Genomic DNA, 23,942 nt, shown 5'->3' on the forward strand with positions numbered 1-23,942 from the left:
ACAAAAATTCGTGTTGATATTCTGAAAATTTTAAATTTTTGAGATTTAAAGATTGTTTAATTTTTACCTCAGTAACCAAGGGTGAAAAAGAAAAATGTTACCCGCAAACACAGTGGACAACATAGATAACAACATGTGATAATCTTTTGAAAATGAACCGGACGGCTTTTTCACAGTAGAAATCGTTAATAAAACTTCCATAAAATTATGATTTGGCCACATTTATTGGCTCTCTCAAAAAATAATAACCATTCGCAATATCTCACACAGAGTTTGGGAGTATTAATAAATTAAAATCCCAAATCCCTCCAGAAAATGTGTGAAACGTTCGCCATTTAATTTTTTTCCGGGACGATCGATGCAATCAGTATAATAAAGTTTACATTTTCAACCACAAAACCAGTGTTGTATATTATTGAAAATTTAAAAGGACATCGGTCAACTAAACAACTAAAAGTCAACTAAATGACCTGTCTTTAGAATTTAAATGTAATGTTTATAGAATCGAAATTTTCGGTAACCTTAAGCAATTTTTTAATGTTTATCTCCACAACCTAGGGTGACGAAGGAAACTGTTACCAGCATACAGTGGACAACATTATAGGCATACATAATAATTTTTCCTGGAGTCGATATTACAAAATTCCGTCGACAGCTGCACAAAGTATGGAAAAAAAATACAATTTGTGCCGTTAAATCTCAAATCGGACGGCTTTTTGGCAATGACGCACGAAAGAAAAACATTACAAAATTATAAGAAAACGTAGAAAAATATATCATGTAACAACAACCAACCATTTTACGTGAATACTATGGGAGTATTTGAGAAAAATTCAAAATCCCATTCTGAAAGTGTAAAACATTTCTGCATTTTAACGTCATTATAAGAGCGCGGAGAAAGTCTTTTGACTTTTTGTAAAAGTGGGACTTTTGTGGTTTTAAATAAAAATCTTCACCAACCTCATCAAATAAGACCGATTTTAATGACTTTCTTAGAGACTTCTTGGGACTTTTTTGCTGTGGCGGGATTTTTCGACTACAAGAAACTTTTCTGGGACTTTTTTTAATACCTGCCTAAGTTAATATTTGGCTCTTGTGACCTCACTCGTTCAACTTTGTGTCGGACAAATCTTGTTTTTTATGCGGTGCATACTACACGGAGTATATATTTACCGTAAAATGTAAGCTATTAACATTTACTAATGCGGATTTTATTAATAGCTCCGGAAACTGCAATGAATTCTTTCGATTACTCCACCGTTCATGAAGTAAACCCATGCAGTGCTTCAACTCGAAGGTGTTTTGGGTATGTGAGGGTAGAGCTCACCACGTACTTATCCAATTGCATCTTAAATTCACATATGGTTTCTTTCCCTGGGCCACCTCACCCTTTTTTGCTAAGGGTTTCCAAAGACTCCACAAAAGGACATTATGAACCAACTTATTTGAACCCGGGTGGTCTGCTGACAAGGGGACAGCGCTAAACTGCTTGCTAGCACTCTGCTTTTTTGCAGCAGATTAGTGGAAATATGATACAAATATATGAAAGGTTATCTAGAATTTCCGACAAAGTGAATGTCTCACGTTGAGTGTAGGTGGTTTCGAAAGGAGCCTACATTGTAGAGAGGCAAACAATGCGCTCTTGGTACTCGGTCGAAGAGGAAAAATGAAGGCTCAAGAAGGACTGGTGAATGTATACACATTGTATGAACGCAATTCTATATATTCGAGTAAGCCGCGTAAAGTTTCAGTCATTTGCTGAGGTCCCCAAGCGTCGCAAGACCATCGTCCGCTCGTTTGTGCAGCCCAGCCCAAGAAAATGTACAAGGTGAAAGGACAGGCGTCTCCAGAAGCCAAGCTGACTGCGTATGCTTCACTATGCAAGTACCTACAAGTACTGAGCAACCGTATTTACTGAAATGCTTGTGAAAAAACCGTGAGTATCAACACAACTTTTGAATCTGACGACTTTAATAATTATAATTATTATCTTAAGAATTTTTTGGCATTCCCGAATAAGTCAAAATTGTGAGATAAATCTTAAACTGTACATTGTGTGTGTTTTTAATTATAATTATTTATAAAAATACAATGACCAATTTTGAGCTATGCTGAATAATAACTTTAAAAGTAATTATCATAATAATTAACTTTCTCATTTTTCAAGATATCACCGGACAAAAAGTCACATGTGAAACAGCATATTGACAGCTCATCGCATCTATCTCAAGTGAAATTAAAGGAGACTGTGAGCTTGCAGAGTTTACGACAGAGCCAACTATCGTTTGCAGCCACCGGCGATGAGTTTGCTTTGGACTTGTGCTAGCTATTTGTGGCATTGAAAATGCTACTCACAAATCAAAACACCCTCTTTCACGTCGTTTATGGAAAAATATTTAAGAAGGACAGTTCCATCTGAGAGTTCTCTTCGGAAAACTTACTTGCCGAGACTCCACGAAAAGGTATGAGTTTCTAAATACTTTAACGTATTAAATGCTGTAAAAACCTTTTGCATGCCTGCTCTTTGGATAAGCGTTTGAAACTTTGGTTTAATACGATTTCAAAGAAATATTCGGCTGTATCAATCATTGTATTACATAAATAGTTCACTCAAATATAACAAGGTGTAAGTATAAAATATAACACATACCTTGAATGGGCATTCCCGAATAAGTCAACATTGTCCGATACGTCTTTAACTATGCATTGTTTTTAAGTATAATTCTTCATAAAACTACAAAGACCTATTTTCTGCCTGCCTTTCAACATGCATAGTTTGCGTCGGAAATAGTATTATCTATTGAAATACTTTTACTACTTTCTGGTCGTAATCCGACTGGAATAAGATTAAGAACGAAAAAGTATTAACTATTTACTAAGAAAGTAATTATGTGCCCTGGCCAATTTTTATTGCTCTTTTAAGTGCTTGCCTTAATATTTTTTTTTAATGTTCTTGTGTTTTAGATCACGAAAAGTATCAAGGATGATCTGAAATTAAGCAAGTTATATGCCATTGTTGATGAAAAGACTGATATTAAGGGTCGATATATGTGCAACATATTGCTGCATTGACGAATCTTTAAGTAAGTGGTGATACCTTATTTGGTAGGGTGAAATGTTTGCTGAAAAGGCGAGCATATTCAAATTAGAACTGAAATTAATTAACGGTATAACTAATGTTGATGAGTTTTTACCGCATATTTACCTTATTTATCGTAATGTGCTCACCAATTGTTTAAAGCTTCCTTGTTTAGAGATAATAGTGCCAGAGAAAATTTGCTTCTTCTCCTAACCGATGGAGCGGCGTACATGGTTAAAGCCGCCAAAGTTTTGGTGTTTTTCTACCCTAAAATGATTCACATCACTTGCATAAGGCATGCTCTTCACAGAGTATGCGAAGAAATTCGCAAAAGATTTCCCACTGCAAATAAGTGGGTCTCTACCATTAAGAAGGTAGATACTTTCCGTTAATAAAACTAAAAATAAATTTTCCAATATATTACTGCAGAACTAATATTTAATATCTTCGTAGGTGTTTTTGAAAGCACCATCGCGCGTGGAAATATACAAAACATTCTGCCATTGCCTCCGGATCCAATCCTCACGAGATTTGGAACATGGCTGGAAGCTTGCGTGTTCAATGCACAACACTTTGAGAAAATTAAGAATGTAAGTAATTATTTGTAGTTGATTGTGAGTGATGAATCAATTTCATTATATGAAATAGAATTACTGCAATTTTGCTCAGTTAAAAATAACTTAAACTGCACGTTCTAAAATAAAGAGGAAAACTATATATTAATTTTTTACTACAGGTTGTACAGAATATTGACCCTGAAGACGATGAATTATGTATAGAAAATGCTGGAGATCTCTTAGAAGATAGCTCACTCCCACTGGAAATGATTTGTATGTCAGCATCCTTTGGGTTTTTGGTAGAAAAAATCAAATATCTTGAATCTTCCATCCTGAGCCTCAGTGATTCGGTGTCGACAATAATGGATGGGAAGAAGAAACTTGAATGTGTAAAGGGTGAACAAGCCGTAAGTTTTTATGGCAAATTGTACAATGTTTTGAATAAAAACGAAGGTTTCGAGTTAATGACTGATATAGCTCAGGTTCTCAACGGAAAGGTGAAGGGGAAGACATCTAATGTTTTACAAAAACTCACCTTAAGTGAAGTGGCTACGCTGCGATATGCTCCTATGTGAAGTTGAGCGATCGTTTTCGACGTGTAAACTTATTTTGACCGAACGTCGCACAACATTTACCATGAAAAACACAGAAATATACCTTATCTGTCACTACTTCATTAAATAATTTTTTGGCAATACAACTCAAAGTGAATGAAAATACGTTTTTTTTTCTTTATTTTATATCATGCAATTAATAAATAAAATCTGTTATCCATAACCTGTAATTTGACTTTAATTTCTCTATTTCAAAATAAAGATAGATATTGATCAGCTAAAAAATTACAGGGGTCAACTATATTCTTAAACTATTGCTGATCATCAAAGAAAGTGTTATTCAGAAGTTAAAAAAATATTTTGTAAATCATGGTGATCTCCTGTCTTGAAAGTCCATAAAATACACGTAAACCCACAAATCCGCATCTCTAACCTCTTTTCTCCATCAATTCAGTTAAATTCAGCCACTTTATCATGGAAATGACTCAGACTTTCAAAGAGACTTTTTTTCAAAAATATTGACAACTTTTTAGGCGACTTTTTGTGAAAAAATTCAGGGTTTGGGAGTTTTGGTTTCCTCTTAAAACACACACCTCCTCAAGGAGGAACTCCCAGAGGAAATTTGAGATCCTCCTCCGAGTGGGGAGAATAGAAGAAGGGAGAAAGAAAAAAAACTCTCGCGTTTCTGAAGCCAGCCGCTTCCTCCCGATCGAGGAAGAGGAAATTTTTCGTGGAGGAAGAGATATTTTGAGGATTATTTTAGGTAACCAAATGTAATCCTCTTGTTGGAGCTACGCTGTCTGGACTCTGGGAGGAAATTATAAACTATTTAATGAAACAAAATTTTGACATTTTTACCGATTCTACAGTTAAAGAACAAAAAATGAACGCTATTTTTAAGTTTTATATTGTTTATAGCAATCAATTAAGTTTAAACAAAGTTAGCAACAATTTCGTAACATTTAAGAGCGTTTAAAATTTCAAAATGCCTTACGGGTTAAACAACAACAAATGAACGAACTTATGACTCTCTACATTGTTTACAACAATTCTTAAAGTTTAAACAATTTTAGCAACAATTTTAGTAACTTTCAAAAAATTAACAATTCCCGCATGTTGTACGGTTGAGAAGCGTTGGATGAACAATATACCCGTACCCTTTCATGATTATAACAATTACTAAAATTTAAACAAATTAAGCAACAAATTTAGCAACTTTGACAAAAATTAACAATTCCCCCATTTTATACGGTTGAGAAACGTGGAATGAACAATGTGTTCCTACTCTAACACGTTTACAATAATTACAATTGTTTAAACAAAATTAGCAACAATTTTAGAAACATTTTCAAAATCTTACAATTTCTTTAATTTCTCGGGTTAACCAACAGCAAAAGAATGCTTCAATGGAATTCTACATACTTCAAAACAATTTTTAAAGTTTAAACAAATTTAGCTACAATTTTAACAGCATTTTTAAAGTAACATTGTATTACGGTGTAAATAATAGCCAATGAGCACTGTTGTGGTGCTTTCAGTAGGTTCTGATTACCGTTAATGTTTAAACAATTTAGCAACAATTATAATGTTTATGACGATATTAACAACCATTAGGTATGGTTTTACTAAGTTTACAACATATATATGACATGCATCCTGTAAAGTAGACATACAGGTTGAAATAAATGCTTAATTGAATTGTTTTATTATGACCTGACATTTTTTTCAACTTTTTTCATCCTCTTGATGAGGTGCCTCCCTCTGTCCAGAGCTCTGCCATGTGTGCCGCAGATACTTTTTTTGTATTGCTCTAGCTTTTTTGGGAGGAAACTTTTCAGAGGAAAGCCTTTTGATTCACACCTTGACTCATGTTGGAGGAGAAAAAAAAACTATGAGAGTATTTTTATTTCCTCTGAACAGAGTTCTCCTCCCAAGAGTTTCGGAGGTAAGGAGTTGGGAGGAATCCCTCCTGACTCTCCTCCAAGGAGGACTCCCAATTTTTTTAAAAATTGGAGACTTATTTTCCGCGCTCTAGTCATTATATTGGCAGATGAAGCACAACTTCGGTTTTCGGAATCTGCCTTCACATCAGTTTTGGTCCACAACCTTTCCCAAAATTCATCCCTCCACCTCTTCTGGAAGTGTTCGGGAATTTACATACGTGAGTGAGTCACAGGTCTGGTTTTATATTTAACGGAGAATTCCGACGATAATAAACCTCAGCCTGCGCTTACCACTGGAAATCTTCGGCATCACATTCACAGTTTTCAGTTTTGACAGGGCGGTCAAAATCCCGACCATTGTAACAGTTGGAATGAGATATCCTCCGCAGGAAGACCTCTTTCTTTCCGAGGAGGCAAGGCATCTTGGGCCCGTCTTCACTGCTCGGAGACCAGTACTTGTAGTCATCCTTGGTGCATGGGTAACCTAGGCCAAAAACATGCCTCATGTAATCAATCAAAACAATTCTATGTATTGCACCATTGATAAAATCAATAAACAGTCACCTACTGTAAATGCCATATCAATAGTAAAGGGTTTAACTCTAAACGACAGGTAACATGATGTCCAACACTATTACCATCTCTTCATTAGCAGACACTTCAAAGCTCTCGCTGCCTATCGACAAATATTGCCTTGGCTATCAATTCTTCGTGCTTACATACAGTTTAATTCCAATGTATTGGAGCAACTGGAGTTTGGCCTGTTCAAAATTGGTATTCACACGTGGATGATTTTTTCGCAGAACCCCCTCCAGGTTAGCTGTTCTCAGTAGAACCAAAGAAAATAAAGAGAAGTCGATCACGAGGGATTGCCTCCGATTCATATCTACTATATGCGGAATATTATCGAAGATTCTGGGTAAACATCTAACTGAGACAAAACATTAGCCACCGCGGTAGCTAAAGAGCCATCTAACTAGATTCAAGGACAATCTTTTGCTGAAGACCCCAGAGACCCTTTGTTGGAGAGACTTGCCGGTCTATTGAGGCCCGGATCAAGGAACACAAGCCATGAATTAGACTGGCCCAACCCCAAAAGTCAACCGTCGCGGAACATAGCCTCAGCCGGGACAATCGGATCGTTTTTCACGATGCAAAACGTGTTTATAGATCTAGAGGATACTGGGACCGGCTGACAAAGGAGGCTATTCAGATAAGGTTTTCAGAGAAAAACTTCAACCGCGACACGGCATACGCAATCAGTGAAGTATGAAAATCAGTGCTCAAGATCATTAAGACGTCACGGGAAAATAAAAAAGACGAGATCGACTAAGGCCAATCAGAAATGACCCTACGCACGGCCAGAAGATATACGAACGCAGACAAATCCTTACCCAGCAATCCCCATCCTGAGGACGAAGGCAGAGGTAGTCATTGAAACATCGGCCCCAATAGAACAGCTAACCCGCCGGGAATCCTGCGAATCATTCATCCACATCGTTCGCCAGGAAAGTACCAAGTCTTATATGGTATTCACATCTTTGCTGTAGCATAAGGAGAAATAAAGTTCTAACTGTAACGTATGGAGCATTGGGGACTCGTTAAATTAAATAAGAGAGAACTGCGTTATGTGAGAGGAAAACATTGACTGACGTCGACCAAGGTGGTTTCCCAGACTACCTTGTACATATCGGGTCGGGGACTGATACCGGAAGAAGTGGCACGAATGATAGTCAATGAGAGTTTTAGTTATTTTATATACATTATACCTCCCCACTCAAAATTTGAACAATGTCTGGATCTCCACACTAATATCTGTCACATGAAAAACACACCTGGATGACAAAATATAAAAAATCACAAGTTATTCACATTGCACTCAAATGATGTGGATCGCATCAATAAGAAAAGCAATGACTCTAAACAAACAATAGGGGACAAATGCCTCGCTAACACATGCTCTTGTGGCCATCAGGGCTGCTGACGCTTTTTAATAATACTACTGTCAAGGGCAATCAGCTGATCAATGAGTCTGTTCCAAATTAACCCTGATTTGATAATAACAGATAGCATAATACTACTCGATTTTTCAAGGACAACACACTTGATCCACTTGTTTTCAGAACGAAAATTCCTCACTAACGCAGATTAATTAGGATAGAGAAATCTACCCTTTCTACCATCAAAATACTGCTTTTTTTATCATGTTTTAGTTGAACGGTTCTGGCTATATTGGGTCTCAGGAGATCAAGTCTAGACCTAAGTGATCTGCTAACATCAATTTTTCAGGTGTCTCATTTGCGGAGGAAAGGACTGAGTTTCTATAATCAAAAAGCATTCTATTTATGGCTATTATGATATAAATATTTTCAAGGAAAGCTAGTCTAATTTTACGCAATTTTACTGAATTATCACCTTGTACGTTGGACTGAGAATCGTGAGCAGGTGAAATGTATGTCTAATACCATTTTGTTGCATAAATTTCTCGAATTCCAATGAAATGAATGGAGGTCCATCATCACTATGAACTGTGACTGGTAGTCCAAATCTATAAAAAAAACTCTCCCAGCTTCTCAACTGTTAACTAACCAGTCAGCACAGGAGGGGGTGATATTATACGCTTAAAGTGAAAAAATACTGAACGTGAACCTGCCCATTTTCTTGAGCTTTTAGAGTCTGTACCGATAAAAAGAGCTTTCTATGAGTAAAAAATATAATTTGTCGGTGAAAGGCGTCACAGGCAACAAAAATAATACTCATCAATATAATATGCGCTTCCCAAAAACGGCTGGAAAACACTTATCAGAAAACAGCTAAAAAATAAAATAAAACATAGTTTACAATTCGTGTGTGATATTTAAAGAGAATTATACATCAATTGATTTAAAAAAATTCTCACTCAGAATGTTCTTCTGTATAATTATCAACACTGATAATTCCAATCGCCCATTTCTCAGAGGTTTTGATGCATTTTAACAATGTTATTCCTTAAATGTGAGATTTAGGTGGTAGGTAATCAAAAAATCATCATCAGTGCATCATTTAAGACAAGCAAAATAAAGATACAGTAGAAGAACGTCAATCTGGCATTCTAAACTACCGAATATCTGATTAAATAATGGTGTATGCAGGGGCGGATTCATGATTTTTCTTTGGGGGGGGGGCACAAGAGTCTGACTAGGATTCTCATAATTGAGATTAAAAACAAAATGCAGCAATTACTGCAGATAACATTTTCTTTGTTTTGATATGGAAGTTATAAATATTAAATTAAAGGATTGAGGCTCAGTAACATACGCAATGAATTTCACAATGGCAAAACACGGAGCAACATGACGCACGATTGATTTTAAAAAATCTAGAGTCATGGCGAAGGAGAAATATTTCAAACTTCTAGTAGAAAATAGCCTCCTACACGTCCAAAAAGTTAAAGTTGAAAAGGTAAGAATATTGTGCTAAGCCCTCATATACTAGTACAAAATCGTTAAAGAGGCGATGAAAAACAAACTGGAGAGGCGGAGGTGAATACGGACACTGGAGTCTACCTCAGCAAAGCGTGGTGACTGATTTTGAACAGGACTGTTCAAGAAAGTCCTAATCAGGGGCAGGCTCCGGACCAGAAGGTGGCCTAATTTTTATAAAGTGCCAGTTATTCAAAGCTGTGAAATAAAGCCAACAACGAAAAAATAAGAAAACTTAATATTGCGCCCAGAAATGGACCTCTGCAAAAAGCAGCAGGCAAATCGAGAGAAGAAAGAATAAGGACTTAAAGGACCAGGGCATTAGTGAATATAAATGACAAATTAGTAGACGATATTATAACACTGAAGTTGAAGCACTACATGCACAAACGACGAATAGGAAAAAAAAGTTCCCGAAGCAAATGAAGCAGTAGATCTCAGAGGGAAGGAGATGGGGAAACAGGCAAAAGAAAACATGGGGTCAGAAATAAATGGCGGAAAGGGGATTAGATGAGGGACTGAGGAAGGCATGGAGATTAGGAATTTGAAGACTCAGAATACCTATCATAAACCGAAACTTAATTTATATTAGCAACTAAAAGAAATGATGACTCACTGAATGCATTGCGGAGGTCCACCTTCACAATGTGCCACTCGTGATGTCCTTTGACTGAGCCAATCACTGTGAAGATGGTCGTATTCTTCCCTTGCTCTGTTATCAGTCCATAGATGCGAAGGTCATCCTTGTAAAATTCATATGAATTCCATGTCTCGCCCTCATCGGTGGAGTAGAACAGTTTCCTAGTCGTGCCACTGAATTTGGAGTAACTGACAGCCACCAGAACTCCTCCGTGATCACCAAAGTTAAAGAAATTATGACCTTTCAAAACCTGGAAAGAGAAAATTACACAAATGAATAAATTCCAGTTTCAATCTGCTCATGAGCAAAGGGTTAGGGGGCAAATGAGCGTGTGAGAAGGTCAGGATAACTTTGGCAGGAAAATGAAATAGATCTGGCGGTAGGTAATACATATTAAAAACATACATGGCATGTAAGCAGTGAGTGAATGGGTCCTTACCTGATTCCATGTTAGTCCTGCATCTCTGCTGAAGAAAACGCCGGGTTGGCCCTTGAGGGACTCGCCAATGATGCCCGTAGCCATGATGAGACCGGGTGCTGATTTGGACGACAGGATGGGCACAGAGCGAGTTATTGGGTACAGCTGGTTGAAGCGCTGAAACAGATGCAGCGAGCACCCATCCGCCTGCAGCATAAGAACGGCCAGTAGGGTAGAAGTATTATGGTCTAACCATTATAATTTGGCCTTCTAGTATTTAAATCTACAACCAATAAGATTCTGGCTGGCGCAGGGTCTTTAGTAGTGACATACATATAGCCTCCAACCCAGGCTGGCGTTGGTAGTGCTCAAAGTAATTTAATTTCTCATAATTTTTATGATTTTTCATGCTAGCCAAGAAAATTTAAACAAAGCAAAGTAATGGTTTGAAGCTTTGCCATAGCAATGGCAGAAAAACCTAAGTTGTTTCTATTCTGGCTTATTAGAGGCGTAAACAAACGTCATGCAAAATTGAATTCATGACACGGTTGATACTATTTATTAAAGACAAATATGTTGTGAGATAATCTAAATATTATGCAATCGTCTTTAATACTCATAGATGTAAAATTATAATCTCAGTCAAATAGGGCACATGTCAATATTTAAAACTGCGCCTGGCGCAAATTATGACAGTTCTTTACGTGCATCATCACCCAGATGGAATGTAAAAAATAATTAATAAGAAATCATGAAGCAGTGACTTCGTTCAGTAATTTAAAAATAAATTGATAATACAGTCAAAATGATATGCAAATGATTTTAAGTATTATATTGATTATTGCCCTAGACAAAGGCTCAAATTATTACCATTTGCAATACAAATCACTCTGTGATAGATACAATACAACTGAAAACAATACAGTACCCAGTGAAATAAATAGTATTCTACAGTGATGACCAAGTAATCAAATAGAGATGGCATGGAATCTGTTTCTGATAGAGAGAGCCCTCACCATTGAACAATTGATTGGCCGCCCTTCGTTATCAACTTTAGGGGGCTTGAGGGGCCTCCACTCGCCACCCATGTCAAATGTGATGACGGTTGTGAGGTCCTCAGGTCTTACACCCGGCACAGATATGTTTGAGATTTGGGAAGCTATATAAATCCCCCTTAAACCTTCAACCTTGTGGAAATCAGCAAAAGGCTCGTCTGTCACACCGCTAGAAAGCATATAAAAAAAGGAATTAGAATACTTCTGCCATGAAAATTTCTGAGAATATTTTACCCGATTTTCAGATACGGTAAGTTTACCAAATAATTTTCATTTTCAATTTACACAGAATTTAAATAAATTTAAATACGCCTAGAGGCATTTTGTACAACCATTCTATCATGACTGCAACATACTTTGCACATTCAGCCTCCTAAAAATTATACTACCAATTTTGAAATTACTTAATCATTTTCAAAAATAACTTTTGGTTTCATGGTCCAAACATTTATGCCAAATTTATAAATTATGTTGTAGTGGTGGTTTGTGATGCATATATTTTACGAAAGTTGAAACTACCATCTGTACCGCTTGCACTATCCCGATTTTAGTTTCAAAAAGTTGTTTTTAATGCTGTTACTTGATCCCACAAATCTGAAACTTACTTCATTTGAGAACACATTGCACTTGCAAATATTTAGGTAAACAATACAGTTTTTGGCGGACGAGAAATTTTGCACAGTGCAAAATACTCGAGGGTAGGTAATATTTCGTTCCCAATATAAAAATTCTCAAACTTATCAAATTTCCAATGGCACAAAAAGCAGCATTTGAGAGGGGTCGGGAGGCTCTGATGTCACAGCTGTCATTCCTAGGACTCCCACGCCATCCCGTTGTGCCCCGTTCACACTACGCTCTTTTTACGCCGGTTAGCCCCAACCATGGTCACAAAACGAGGTGTGAACGCAAGTTATCGTTAACCATGGTTGGTATTCTTACCACCGTTTTCCGACCATGGTTGGGGGTAGTTTATGCTTGTGGGAACGCAAGTTGGTTAAAAGCTGGTTAGAAAAAGAAGAAGGCGAAGCAGCAACGAGGTGGGATAGTAGCTTAGACCATATGGTAAGGGAATACAGGTGGCAGTACTAAATTAGGTGTCATGGCCGAATAGATGGTCGGTTGCGTAAGTACGTTTGTTCGTGTGAAACGACAAATAGCCAGCACTATGCCAGCAATGCTCTCTTAACCAAATATCAATAGCCTTATGATGGAAAACTTAGAAGGAGGAGTTCATGAGAAACAAAATTTGCGGCGGCGTACCAATAAGTGTTAGACAAAAGCTATCTCTCTACATAGATTCCCCAAAACTCTTTAATTGAGAAAGAAGAGGGAGCACGTCTTGAGAATGGGAAAGAGCTAGCTAGCTTACGTAAGAAAAAAATTAGAAAGGGTAAGACTGAAATATATGAAGGGCACGACAACGTCAATGTATTTTTTTAAACCTACATAAGAGATGATCGTATGGGAGTTCCGGAGGAGGGGATGCAGACAGAAGGAACCGAAGGAAGTTCGATCAACTTTGTGATAACTGTCAATGAATTTTCAGCTATCCAATAAACCAGGAAAGTTAGGTTTACGCGCTTCTGTTACCCACCCCTTCCTCTCGCTGAGCGGTTGTCTCGTTCTGTTCCCGCAACTCGTCGCACGTACGCGGCGTTATAATGTTATTTCAAACATTGTTAATTCCGTTGCAGATTGCGCAATTTCTATTTAATAAAATTATATGCTGTTCATATTTCTTTCATTGCGTAGAAACATTTTCATTGGCATAAAGAAAACCAATGCGTGCAGTGTGGCATGAAACCATCGCGAGGAAGTGAAAAATCCACCTCACCACAACTGGAGCAGTTTCGGGTGAAACACAAGCATGCGATGAGAAATTGACCACATTCGGGAGAAACGTATTTGAGGTATATTAAAATTCAATCAATGGATTATCCGAAAATTGAAACCTATTTCCATTTCCAATCGTAAGCATAACAGTTTAGATCCTGAAACGTTTAAAATATTAGTGCTTCTAAAAATAACTTGAAATACTATAAAAATGATTTTTGATCAGTAAAAATGTAAAAATGTGTATGAGAATGTAAATAACATTCCTTTGATTGCATATACCCCGAAGAAACTTGAATTATTGTTTCGTTGTATAGCAGACAGTTGAAAATGCATTTGGATCCGGAAATATCCGAAGATCCGACACCTGAAATCAAGCATCCGATCAGGATCCGGGTCCGAAAAAAATCCTGGATCCGTCCCTATACATAATCATTTAATAAATAATTCATCATTGGGCCATTTCACCATGGAGTTCTATTGAGAATTTCACCACTAGTGCACACTAATGATGTGACTGAAAGGGCATCACATATTTCTCAAAGTAGACCCTAAAAAATTCTTCCATAATTTTGCTATTTAATTCAACCAATGAAGTTTAACATCTAACATCTATACTTCAAACCTCATAAATAAGATTAACATTTGGAGATACTTAGAAAGTTTATTAAGAATGCACTTTTGGCTATATTTTTTATGAAAACAACAAATGACTCTTTTCGTTATTTTTTCAACATGTAAACAAAAAATTGACCGTGACACCCCGACTAGGGGGAACTGTTAGAGTGGGTAAGAGTCACGCACGGTCTTAGAAAAAGAGAAGCGGTCGGACATCTCGCGAGGTGGGGTCCATGATGATGCCTGGGACTCTTTTCCCGTACATGACGGCATGATAAAGAATGTTTATCATGCCCTGCTTAAACAATGTTCGTAGGCAAAGAGTTTAGGATGGGTCGGTCCTAATTTTATTCGAATCCAACACCAGCTTGGTCCCTGATATTGGTTCTCCGTTCCCATTTTCATTCATGTGTTGCGTTTTCATTGTTTACTTTTCAAAAGCTATCAATGATTTTCGTTGGAGTGACATGAAAACTCCATAAAAAAATATTGATCCATTACTTCAAACTATTGCTTAAACAACTTAAAAACTCATAGATTCATAACTTAAAACTATTAAAAGTATTTGATGTAAACTATGCTAAATAAAGGTTATCTAATTGATATTTGAGCTCAAAATATTGGTAACGTTTTTTTGCATCCCCTCTCACAGCTAAGGAAACAGAGATATTGAGAACTGAGCAGTCATCATCATCATTGAATTTTAGTTTTCTATTCTTTGGAATTTGTAAAACTTTGATTTGTGGCTCACTCAGTCTCATGAGAAGCCCTACTGATCAGAAATAGCTACACAATAACGACCTCCCCATAGCTGAGTTCTTTTAAAGAAATAATTGCTCCACAATTCCAGCTGCTTGAGGCACTTACTTGAGCCATGAGACTTTCCAGGTGTTATTGGGGAAGAAGCATAATATCTTCGGTAGAGATAGGGTGAACAGCATACCATCCTCAGTGGCTCTGTCAGACACATATAAATTGACTTGCCCATCACTATCATGGTCAACTGCCACAAACACTTTCCCATCTGACACTTCTACTACGTGATATTTTAAGTTATTCGTTTCAGAATTAAATACAGCCTTCACAAAAGGTTTCCTCTTATGGGATATATAAAGGTCCAGATTTTTCTGAAAAGTAAAAATTTAATTATCACCATACATTAGCCAATTTCAATTAGAAATTAACTCAAATAAATAAAAGGCCATATTTTAAAAATTAGAACAACAACTCTGACCTCTCCAGCCTTTTTAGTAGCAAACATAAAATCTTCCCGAACTTCAAAGTCCTCCACATCCCTGAGGACGACCTTGGTAAGCTCCTCATCTTGAAAGTATGATGGTGAAGAAAGAACAGTTGAAGAGCCGGTGGGCTCCTCTCTTACCACATACAAAAGTTGTTTCTCTCCAGGGAGGTTTGACCAAAAGTAGGCTTTCACATTTTCTTGAACGAGCGTCCAAGTGCTTCCGAAATCTTTTGTGACCCACAGCTGTAACATGAGATTTAACAGATGTGTTGCAACAGGCTCTCTTCCAGCTTTTGTCAAGAAAATAATAAAGGATAGCAATACCTTTTTCTGAGGGTCAATTTTGTCGTAAGCCAGAAAAGTGAGTGGTTCTTCTTTATTAAAACATATATAAGTGGGATGGAATTTCAACTTAATCATTTCAAAGTTCTTCCCATGGTCTGCGGTTGTATATATAGCCCTGTTCGTGCTGTCTTTAAAAACATACTGCAAGTAACGATTTGAAGATTATTACATTTAGAGAATGAACGATACATGGATTCAAATTTACAGTGTATGAACCACAGGGAGTCCATAAGTGAATGCAAATCCCATATTTCATGAAGTAAAGTATGCTCGTATTCAAATACATAATTGGACAAAACAGATCCTTTGCCCTCACATACGTCCATCCATATGACAACACTAAATGGTTCACACACAGTATGAATTGAAACGGGTCATACTGGAAAATATATCTTCATGCCTAAACCTATTTAGCCTTATGTGCACTCACATGCGTATTATACTTGGGATGATTGTAGAATTTATCCACATTAGCGTAGTCACCCGACTGGTCTTGTAACGAGAAGAAATGGGTTTTATTTTCAAACGTAGTTCCGTAATCATAAGAAATAAAAACGGACGATGGTCTGCCGCGACCAAGAGTAGAGTCCCTGGCGAGACAAACGAAGACGTCAGATCCTTTACCAGCCCAATGCACCGTTAGCTGCTGGTGACTGTCGTTCAGACTATTGACCTGAAAGTGAAACGGATAAGCATGTTAATGGTAAATAATGACCAACCACTTCCTTTAAATTCATGATTATAAAAACACAATATGAAATGCTTGAGTAACATGTGATCACCACACAGTACGACGCCATTAGGAAATCCTAATCCTAGCAATATTCTAAGCTTAAAATTGGACATTATTAAAGAACCTTGAGATACCCTTTTATCAAACATACCACTGAAATTATCTCGCCGTCATGAGTAGACGCTCTTTTAAAGCGCTCTAGCTGCGACTCGATGTTGTACCCGTTTATGGGGCCACCCTCCACAAAAGAGTCTCTATTGAATGTAAGACTTCGACCATGGTGGACCTTCGTGTCTTTCACATACAAATTTTTACTCCTCGGTCCTTGTAAATCTGCTACTACCGACAATAACTCAATTGCCAAAAGGATAAAAATACATATCAACCTCCCGGGGGAAGCCATTTTTCCCGACTAAACACGAATAAATGACAAACGCGGCTCACAACTTCGGCGACAGAAAACTTTAAAATTCAAGCCGTCACAACCACTACTTTTCCGCAACGCATATTCATCATACCCACACGGCAGACGGACGAAGACTGATATGACGACCAAGCAGATAACTGTAGTGCAGTCTGAACTCCAGTGATCTCGTGCCATTTGCGTGTTATCATTAAGGTCGATGTGCTGTTTACTACGTTATGATCGGTGATAATGGGGTCATACTGGATAAAAACATTGCCCTATAGTGTCGCAATGCATAATTGAGGAATAACATTCTAGAGGGCTCACGGCAATGGCGGAGTTGCTATCAGGAGATTTAATTCTCAAAGGGGCTGTTACGAACGACATGGTGCACAGTGGTCCGAAATCGGGAAAATGAGGACATAAGTCCCAAATTGCTTTTTTTTTTAGGTAGAGACTTGAAACTTAGTGAATATTCTCACAAATCATTGGAGATCATGAAACGATAAGTCATTTTTCATAGATTCCAGCCGTTGCTATGGCAAAGAGGAACAAACATAACCGAATTTCCAAAATCCCGCGCGATCTCGTATTTCTTCGAAAAACTACAGAGATTAGATGGTGGCAGAGTTTTGGAGGGATTTTAATGGGAAAAAAACATTATATTCCAATAATACGGTACTTTATCCATATTTTACATCATTTTTAATATTTGGGTCGATATCGGTTTGGTATAATGTCGAATAATGGCGGACGCTTTTTTCCGGCAAAACCTGATATAAAGTGGACAATATCTTTAGTTAGAGAAAAAACAGTTCTCCTAATTCTCATCAGAGCATTTAATAGAGGTTATTTAAGAATATAAAACAAAAATCTTGGAATAAAGTTTGCGGCAGCGAAAATGAACGCAATTTTTCGATCTCGGTTTCGCAACGTGGGGGCTTATAAGCGTGGAAAATCAAACAATGTCACAGAGACTCTATAGACGATGTGACACTGTTTGATATTCCACGTTCTATGGAACTTAATTATTTTATTAATTTGATAGACACATAGTTAAACTGTTCATTTTAACTATGTGTCTATCAAATTTCAAATAATGATCCATGGTTATACCTAAGTATTTGTAATGTGAAACTTGTTCCAGAGGAGTGCAGTTACAAGTGCTAGAAAGGCCTTTTTTATATAGACATTTATGGTCATGCATATTGTAACCCCACCGTGCGGGGCACATTCGGGGAGGGGGAGATTGGAGGGCAAAAGGGGGGTCAGAGGTGTAGCGGGGATATTCCGTGCACCTGGGGCGAGGGAATGGGATTTTGGGAAAGGGTAGGAGGGGAAGTTTAGGGGTGATGAGACCTGAGACAGGAGCGTTCGGATAAAGAAAGCCGTTCGACTGCGTAGTTCGCTCAACATAAATTTAATGAGTTTAAATATGATCATTTACAAATACAAGCAAATCAATGGCAAAAGTAACAATTAACCTCTTCTCCTTGAATTCAATGAAATACAACGCATAATTCACTATGCTGCACAACAGAAAAATTTCAGTCCTTAACCTAAACCCAAAAAAAAAATCACGCTACACGTTTTCACATTCATAACCCATACAAAAACCACAAGAAAAGGGGACAAATAAAAAAACAAGAAACGGGGGGGGGATGGAAATATGAAACAACGAAATAGATATTGCACTGAAATTCACACGGTAATGGGGGGGAAGTACTGTCCTCTTCTCTATTTGTGCGGGGGGAATTTTATCAATGTTTTTAATGAATTCTCTTCTTGACTTGGTGAAGTGGGAATTTTCTTCTGTTCCTTGAAGGGGGGGGGGTTGGGGGGGGGGGGAATGGGATTTCGTGGCTTTTCTCTTACAGTTTGTCGAATTTTCGGGGCTCTCGATCTGCTGATCGTGGCGATTCCGTTCCGCGGCGTAGGCTGCTCTGCGTCAACTCCGGCAGGTTCACGAGTGGGAGATGGCTTCTCTGCGACAGTTGGGAGATCCTTTCATCGGCACCACGAGTCTACCTTGCAACTCCTACTCGTATTGGGCACCCTCTCTCTCTCTCTCTCGGGATCTCTCCACCAACTTTTTTCTCTGCCTCCCCAAACTCCGCCTACTCTTGGGAGCGTTTTTTATTGCTTGGAATCGCCAAAAAAAATCATCTAAGCCCCTTTTCCTCCGGTGCACCACGTTATATAGCCATTGAGTGGAGGAAACACCGGGGAGGGGGGGGTCAGGGGAAAGAAAGGGATGATGCACTTGGGGCTGGACGGTCACTTCACCAAGGACACGGGGGGGGGGGGGAACCACGCTCTTCTTCGTCTTAAGAATTCGACTCGCACACATATGGAGGGGGGGGGAAGCATTACACATTGTGGGGAGGAAAATAGGGAAACATCAAACGGGGACTCAATGATTCATGACACTCACGCACACATTCACACGGACACATATCAAAAGAAAAAAAAAACGGCCTTCCTTTACCTCGCACTCCCGTCTCATGCGCCACTATGTAAGCGGGCAGAATGCACCGGTTACAATATAGAGTTTAATGGGAGTAATCTTAAATTCTTTATTAATAATTTGCATTACTTTTGTTTTACTAGGGTTTATTGTTAGGTCATGATCGTGAGACCATACAGCTATGTTTTGCAGATCTTCTTGCATGTACTTTACTGCCTGAGTGTAATCTTTATGGTCTGTTATTAGAACCGCATCATCTGCATAAAGTAAAATTTTACCGTACTTAATGGCTTTAAATATTCCATTCACATAAATGTTAAACAATATGGTCCTAGTATTGATCCCTGAGGTACTAGGTTATAAGTAAGATGGAAAAGCTGAATGAAACCAATATTTTATGGAAACTGTAACAGCTCTTTATTAGTTCTTAAAATTTATTTGCTTGAAAAAATATTATTTTCCTTGAATACATTTGCGATTTTTGCTCCTAGGGGAGGGGGAAGGGTGTCTGCCCCCTCCTGCTCTTGCTGAGTAAGCACATGCTTACAATCACAGAGCTCGTATTGAAAACAAAACTTATATTTATTCATTGATTTTAAGCCTTACATTATCCCACGCAAGTGGCACATGTGATTTTTCTCACTATTATTCGTTGATACGGTTAATATAATTAAATAAACAAACTTCAATACTTGCTTGATCAAACAAGCTTTATCATGAAATGTCATCTTTACGGTGAATACGCAACTGACAATCTTTACATTACTGTCAGACATTCATAGATAGCGTAGTAGCACAGGTTACAAACCAATCACGAGCACACGACAATAGAGCACTGATAATTACAAGTCTAGACCGACATTTTTCAATCTTGCCAAACCTGATTGCATTACAACCACTACCTCTGTGATTATCAGCAGAATATTAACGCTATATGTCACGTTGAAAATAATACTATATTGGCACAAAGGATGTTTGTAGAAATCTCAAAGCATCGAGCAAAAATTGTATTCACCTTACAATAGAAGCAATCTTAGTCCTTTACGAAGAATTTTCCGATACCTATGAAGAAATGGATGAAGTCCTTGCATATGAAAGCATATTGAACATAAGAAAGCATCAAAATTTATCTATGTAAATAAATGAATGAGGTGCTGTCGGTAAAAACAACTTACCCTAACATATCCACCTCCAACGGCCGTGGTTCAGACTGCCAGAAAGGATGTTAATTAGGTTTTATAAAATTTTTTGTTTCAATGCTCCAGTTTTATATGTTATGCCCCTACTCAGATATCAATAATAAATGTGAAACCTTAGGGTCCCTCTCGTCCGATATTTTGCTTTAAAAACGCCAGTTCGACCTGAAAACGGTAAACGAACGTCCTCCATTAAGAGGTCGGGGTCATAAAGGCAGGGTATCCGGCCGTGGTATCACTCCGACCCCTAGCCGTTGTGTCGCTCCGACCGGCAGTCACTCGTAATCGCTTGGAGGCGGTTAACGTGCTTCCGGGCGGTACGACACCGTATACGGAGTTTCACGGCATGCGGTTAGCCGTTCGTAATAGGCCCCAAAGAGCAGATAGGTGGCCCCGGAGTAGCGAGCAATAGGCGATAGACCTCTCGTTCATTGTCTATTCTGCACCTCGATTGTGAGAAGGGTGAGAGCGACGTCGCCGAGTCGTCCGGATCGCGAAAATTTTGGGCAAAAATTAGATTTTTGTCGGATTACTTACAGAATTGCACACTCAATCTTTTCAATCGAATTTGTTGAATTTGTTTTGGGTAGATATAATATTTTTTGATGGAAAGTGAGTCCATTTTCCATTAAACTGTCTCTCGCACAGGCAAGAAATAACTACAGATTTCCAAGCTAGATGAAACAACAATGTTTGTCGTAATATCCGCGATAGGTGGTCTGAATGAAGGTTTCTCGTTAGATGTCTACTTGCAAATGCTATTATTTCCGGTTTTTACGAATTAATTTCTAACACGGGTACATCATATTGCAAAAATATGTTATTGGCTTGAGTTGAGAAGATAGCAATGAGGAAAATGTGGGTTGATTCTTTCTGTTTCCACATCCATGTTTACTTCGGCACCAGAGCCTCTACCCCATTCACCTGAAAAGGACACATGTCAGCAAAATCTTTCCTCAGACCACCCCCATCTTTTTGACGTGTCGTTGGCAGTCCCAAGAAAGGTATCCTTTCTTCTTAGTGTGAAAGGTATCTTCTTCTCTAGGATGAAAGGTATCCTTTCATCCTACTTCTTACAAGTGGACCGACTATCTTACTAACACCCCTTGCTTCTTCTCCGCACACCCTCCAACCTTCGAACAGCCGGCAGGAGTGGTGCGAGCCTAGAGACAATCCAATGCACCGTCGTAAAATAATCTTGAAAGCGGAATGCCTTCCATCTCAAGCAGCTGTAGTAAAGGGTATTTGAAACCCATTTGTGTTTAATATCTGATGCTTGGGGGTGGTCGTATGGGAGGAAAGGTATTGGAGCTGGAAAGAAGATACGAGTAAAGGAATTTGTGGTGAAAATTATTATACATTGAATGAAAAATATAGAAATTATTCAATATTCTAGAGCCCTACCTAGACACTGAGGCATGCTAACAAAAGAATATGCCGAAATATCTTGAGCGGAATCACCATCCCAAGGAAACATCTGTCCATGGCGATTCCTTGTATTTATAATTTGCATTACATCCATCTAAACCAAAAACGTCCTATGGCGACGGCAAAATACCAATGGCGATACCAGTAGAACATTACTTGCCTATTTTCCTAGTACTTTTTTGGTTACTTCGCGTAGGAAAAAATTGAAAGAAAACGGTGGCGCGGGGCTAAAGCCGATCTTAAGCAGCCCGCATCAAGCGTCTATCCCTCTGTGCGGTTGACGTGATATCATGTCCTAAATAAAAAATTTCACAACTATAATTACGGCCCAGAAATTTTCTGATTATTTTTTCCAGCTCTTTGGGAATCCATGTATGCGTTTTCCCCTAACAAACGGAAGCTGCCACAGGGGATAATGCTGACTTTTACTTGGTCAACATTGAAAGTGCTAAGATTGCATTGATAAGCGCTAGGAAGCAGCGGCGACGCGTGTATATACGCATGTTAGCAAGTGGACACCATAAGGTGAATGAATTATTAAAAGGAACCTATGTATTCCTTTACAACGAGAAAGATAAAAATCCTGTAAATATCAGGGACGTACCCAGGATCAAAACTATGGGGTGGGGCAAGCTATGGTTGTTCAAGTTGTAGGTAAGATTTAAGCATGGAATAGGTGAATGAAATCATACCTTAAGGAAACTAACAGCTCTCGATTAGATTTTAAAGTTATTTGCCAGAAAAAATATTATTTTCCTTAAAGACATTTGCGATGTTTGCTTTTAGGGGGGCAGCTGCCTCCTACTGCTCCTCGCTGGGTACGCCCATGGTGGACATATAAATTGGATATGAAGCTCCAAACGCTACAGCTATCTCCTTAGCGAATTCACCGCTCTATAAGTGTGCGGTCCGATGACATCGCGCCGGACGCATATTCGGTCTACGCGTTCGCTTGTCGGTGCTCGGGCGGGAAGAGGTAAGCGGGGGGTCATGCAATGTTCACATGGGTGCTGGGAGCAGAATAAACACGAAGTGAGTGCGCACCCGCATATTTGATGAGTAACTCGTAGGTAGTGTAGCTGCCACCTACACTACCTGCGCTCAGGATCCAAGTCCGTCAATGCATTCAGTGCCATTTAGCAGTCATCATTTGAACTTTTTCATCATCGCATATCTTCTCCAATGCAAACCTGGATATAAGTTCGCCGGGTCAGCTATTGTATTCATAAACTGAACGAATAGGCTATTAGTTAGATAGCGACAAGGAAGTATTCACTCGACCACCACGGATTATGATGAAATTGTGAGAGATATGCTCGAATACCGAATGGACGTTGGTGGGGTTTTATATTCAGTATTGCAATAATATGCGAGAAAGAATGATATATTTGACGAAAGTAGTGATTATTTGAGGTTTCCACCCAGAAAACCGGTTTAAACTTCCTCTAAGCTAAAAAAAAACCACCGCTCATCACCAGTTTAAACTTCCTATTCGCTTCCTAAAAACCCCCACCACTCATCACCATGCCCCCACACCCTCCTCCTCCTGTTCAAGTCCTTGCTCTATTACATCAAATTAACGAACAGCATTCAGGGACAATCTTAATTCACTAAACTTTCCCTTATTGCGATGATTCTCCTAGCGATTTTCCTGCGGATCGATGTATCATTATCTAGGTCACATCTCTTCCTCATTACGTTACCTTGACATTTCACTTTCATCTAGGCCAGGGGTCGGCAACCTGCGGCTCGCGAGCCACATGCGGCTCTTTGGATATGAAACTGCGGCTCTTTAGTTCCATACGCAAATATTACTTATTATGTTGTAGTTGAGACAATTTCTCATATATACTGTGACAATTGACTGTCGATATTGCGGTGTGGGAGAAGCTGTGTGGCCTGCTCGGGCTAGAGCAGTCCGTCGAGTCTGTCCAAGTTGGTCAGTACGTGTGTGTCGGTTCGGTCG

The 23,942-nt window shown here is 38.6% G+C and overlaps 1 protein-coding gene across 1 annotated transcript in view; it reads right to left on the reverse strand.

Moving 5' to 3' along the window:
* The window catches only part of LOC124154473 (sortilin-related receptor-like), a 57,767-nt gene extending 40,735 nt beyond the window's left edge, over positions 1 to 17,032 (reverse strand). Inside the window, exons 1-9 of the mRNA XM_046528227.1 lie at positions 16,631 to 17,032; positions 16,177 to 16,419; positions 15,726 to 15,887; positions 15,393 to 15,644; positions 15,026 to 15,285; positions 11,669 to 11,876; positions 10,674 to 10,859; positions 10,211 to 10,484; positions 6,425 to 6,617 (exon numbers count right to left, since the gene is read on the reverse strand). Coding sequence (XP_046384183.1) covers positions 6,425 to 6,617; positions 10,211 to 10,484; positions 10,674 to 10,859; positions 11,669 to 11,876; positions 15,026 to 15,285; positions 15,393 to 15,644; positions 15,726 to 15,887; positions 16,177 to 16,419; positions 16,631 to 16,882 — 2,030 coding nt within the window. The 5' untranslated portion in view covers positions 16,883 to 17,032. The remainder of the gene's footprint in view (positions 1 to 6,424; positions 6,618 to 10,210; positions 10,485 to 10,673; positions 10,860 to 11,668; positions 11,877 to 15,025; positions 15,286 to 15,392; positions 15,645 to 15,725; positions 15,888 to 16,176; positions 16,420 to 16,630) is intronic.
* Between the last annotated feature and the right edge of the window lie 6,910 nt (positions 17,033 to 23,942).

The sequence above is a fragment of the Ischnura elegans genome, chromosome 2, assembly GCF_921293095.1.
Source record: "Ischnura elegans chromosome 2, ioIscEleg1.1, whole genome shotgun sequence".
NCBI lineage: Eukaryota > Metazoa > Arthropoda > Insecta > Odonata > Coenagrionidae > Ischnura > Ischnura elegans.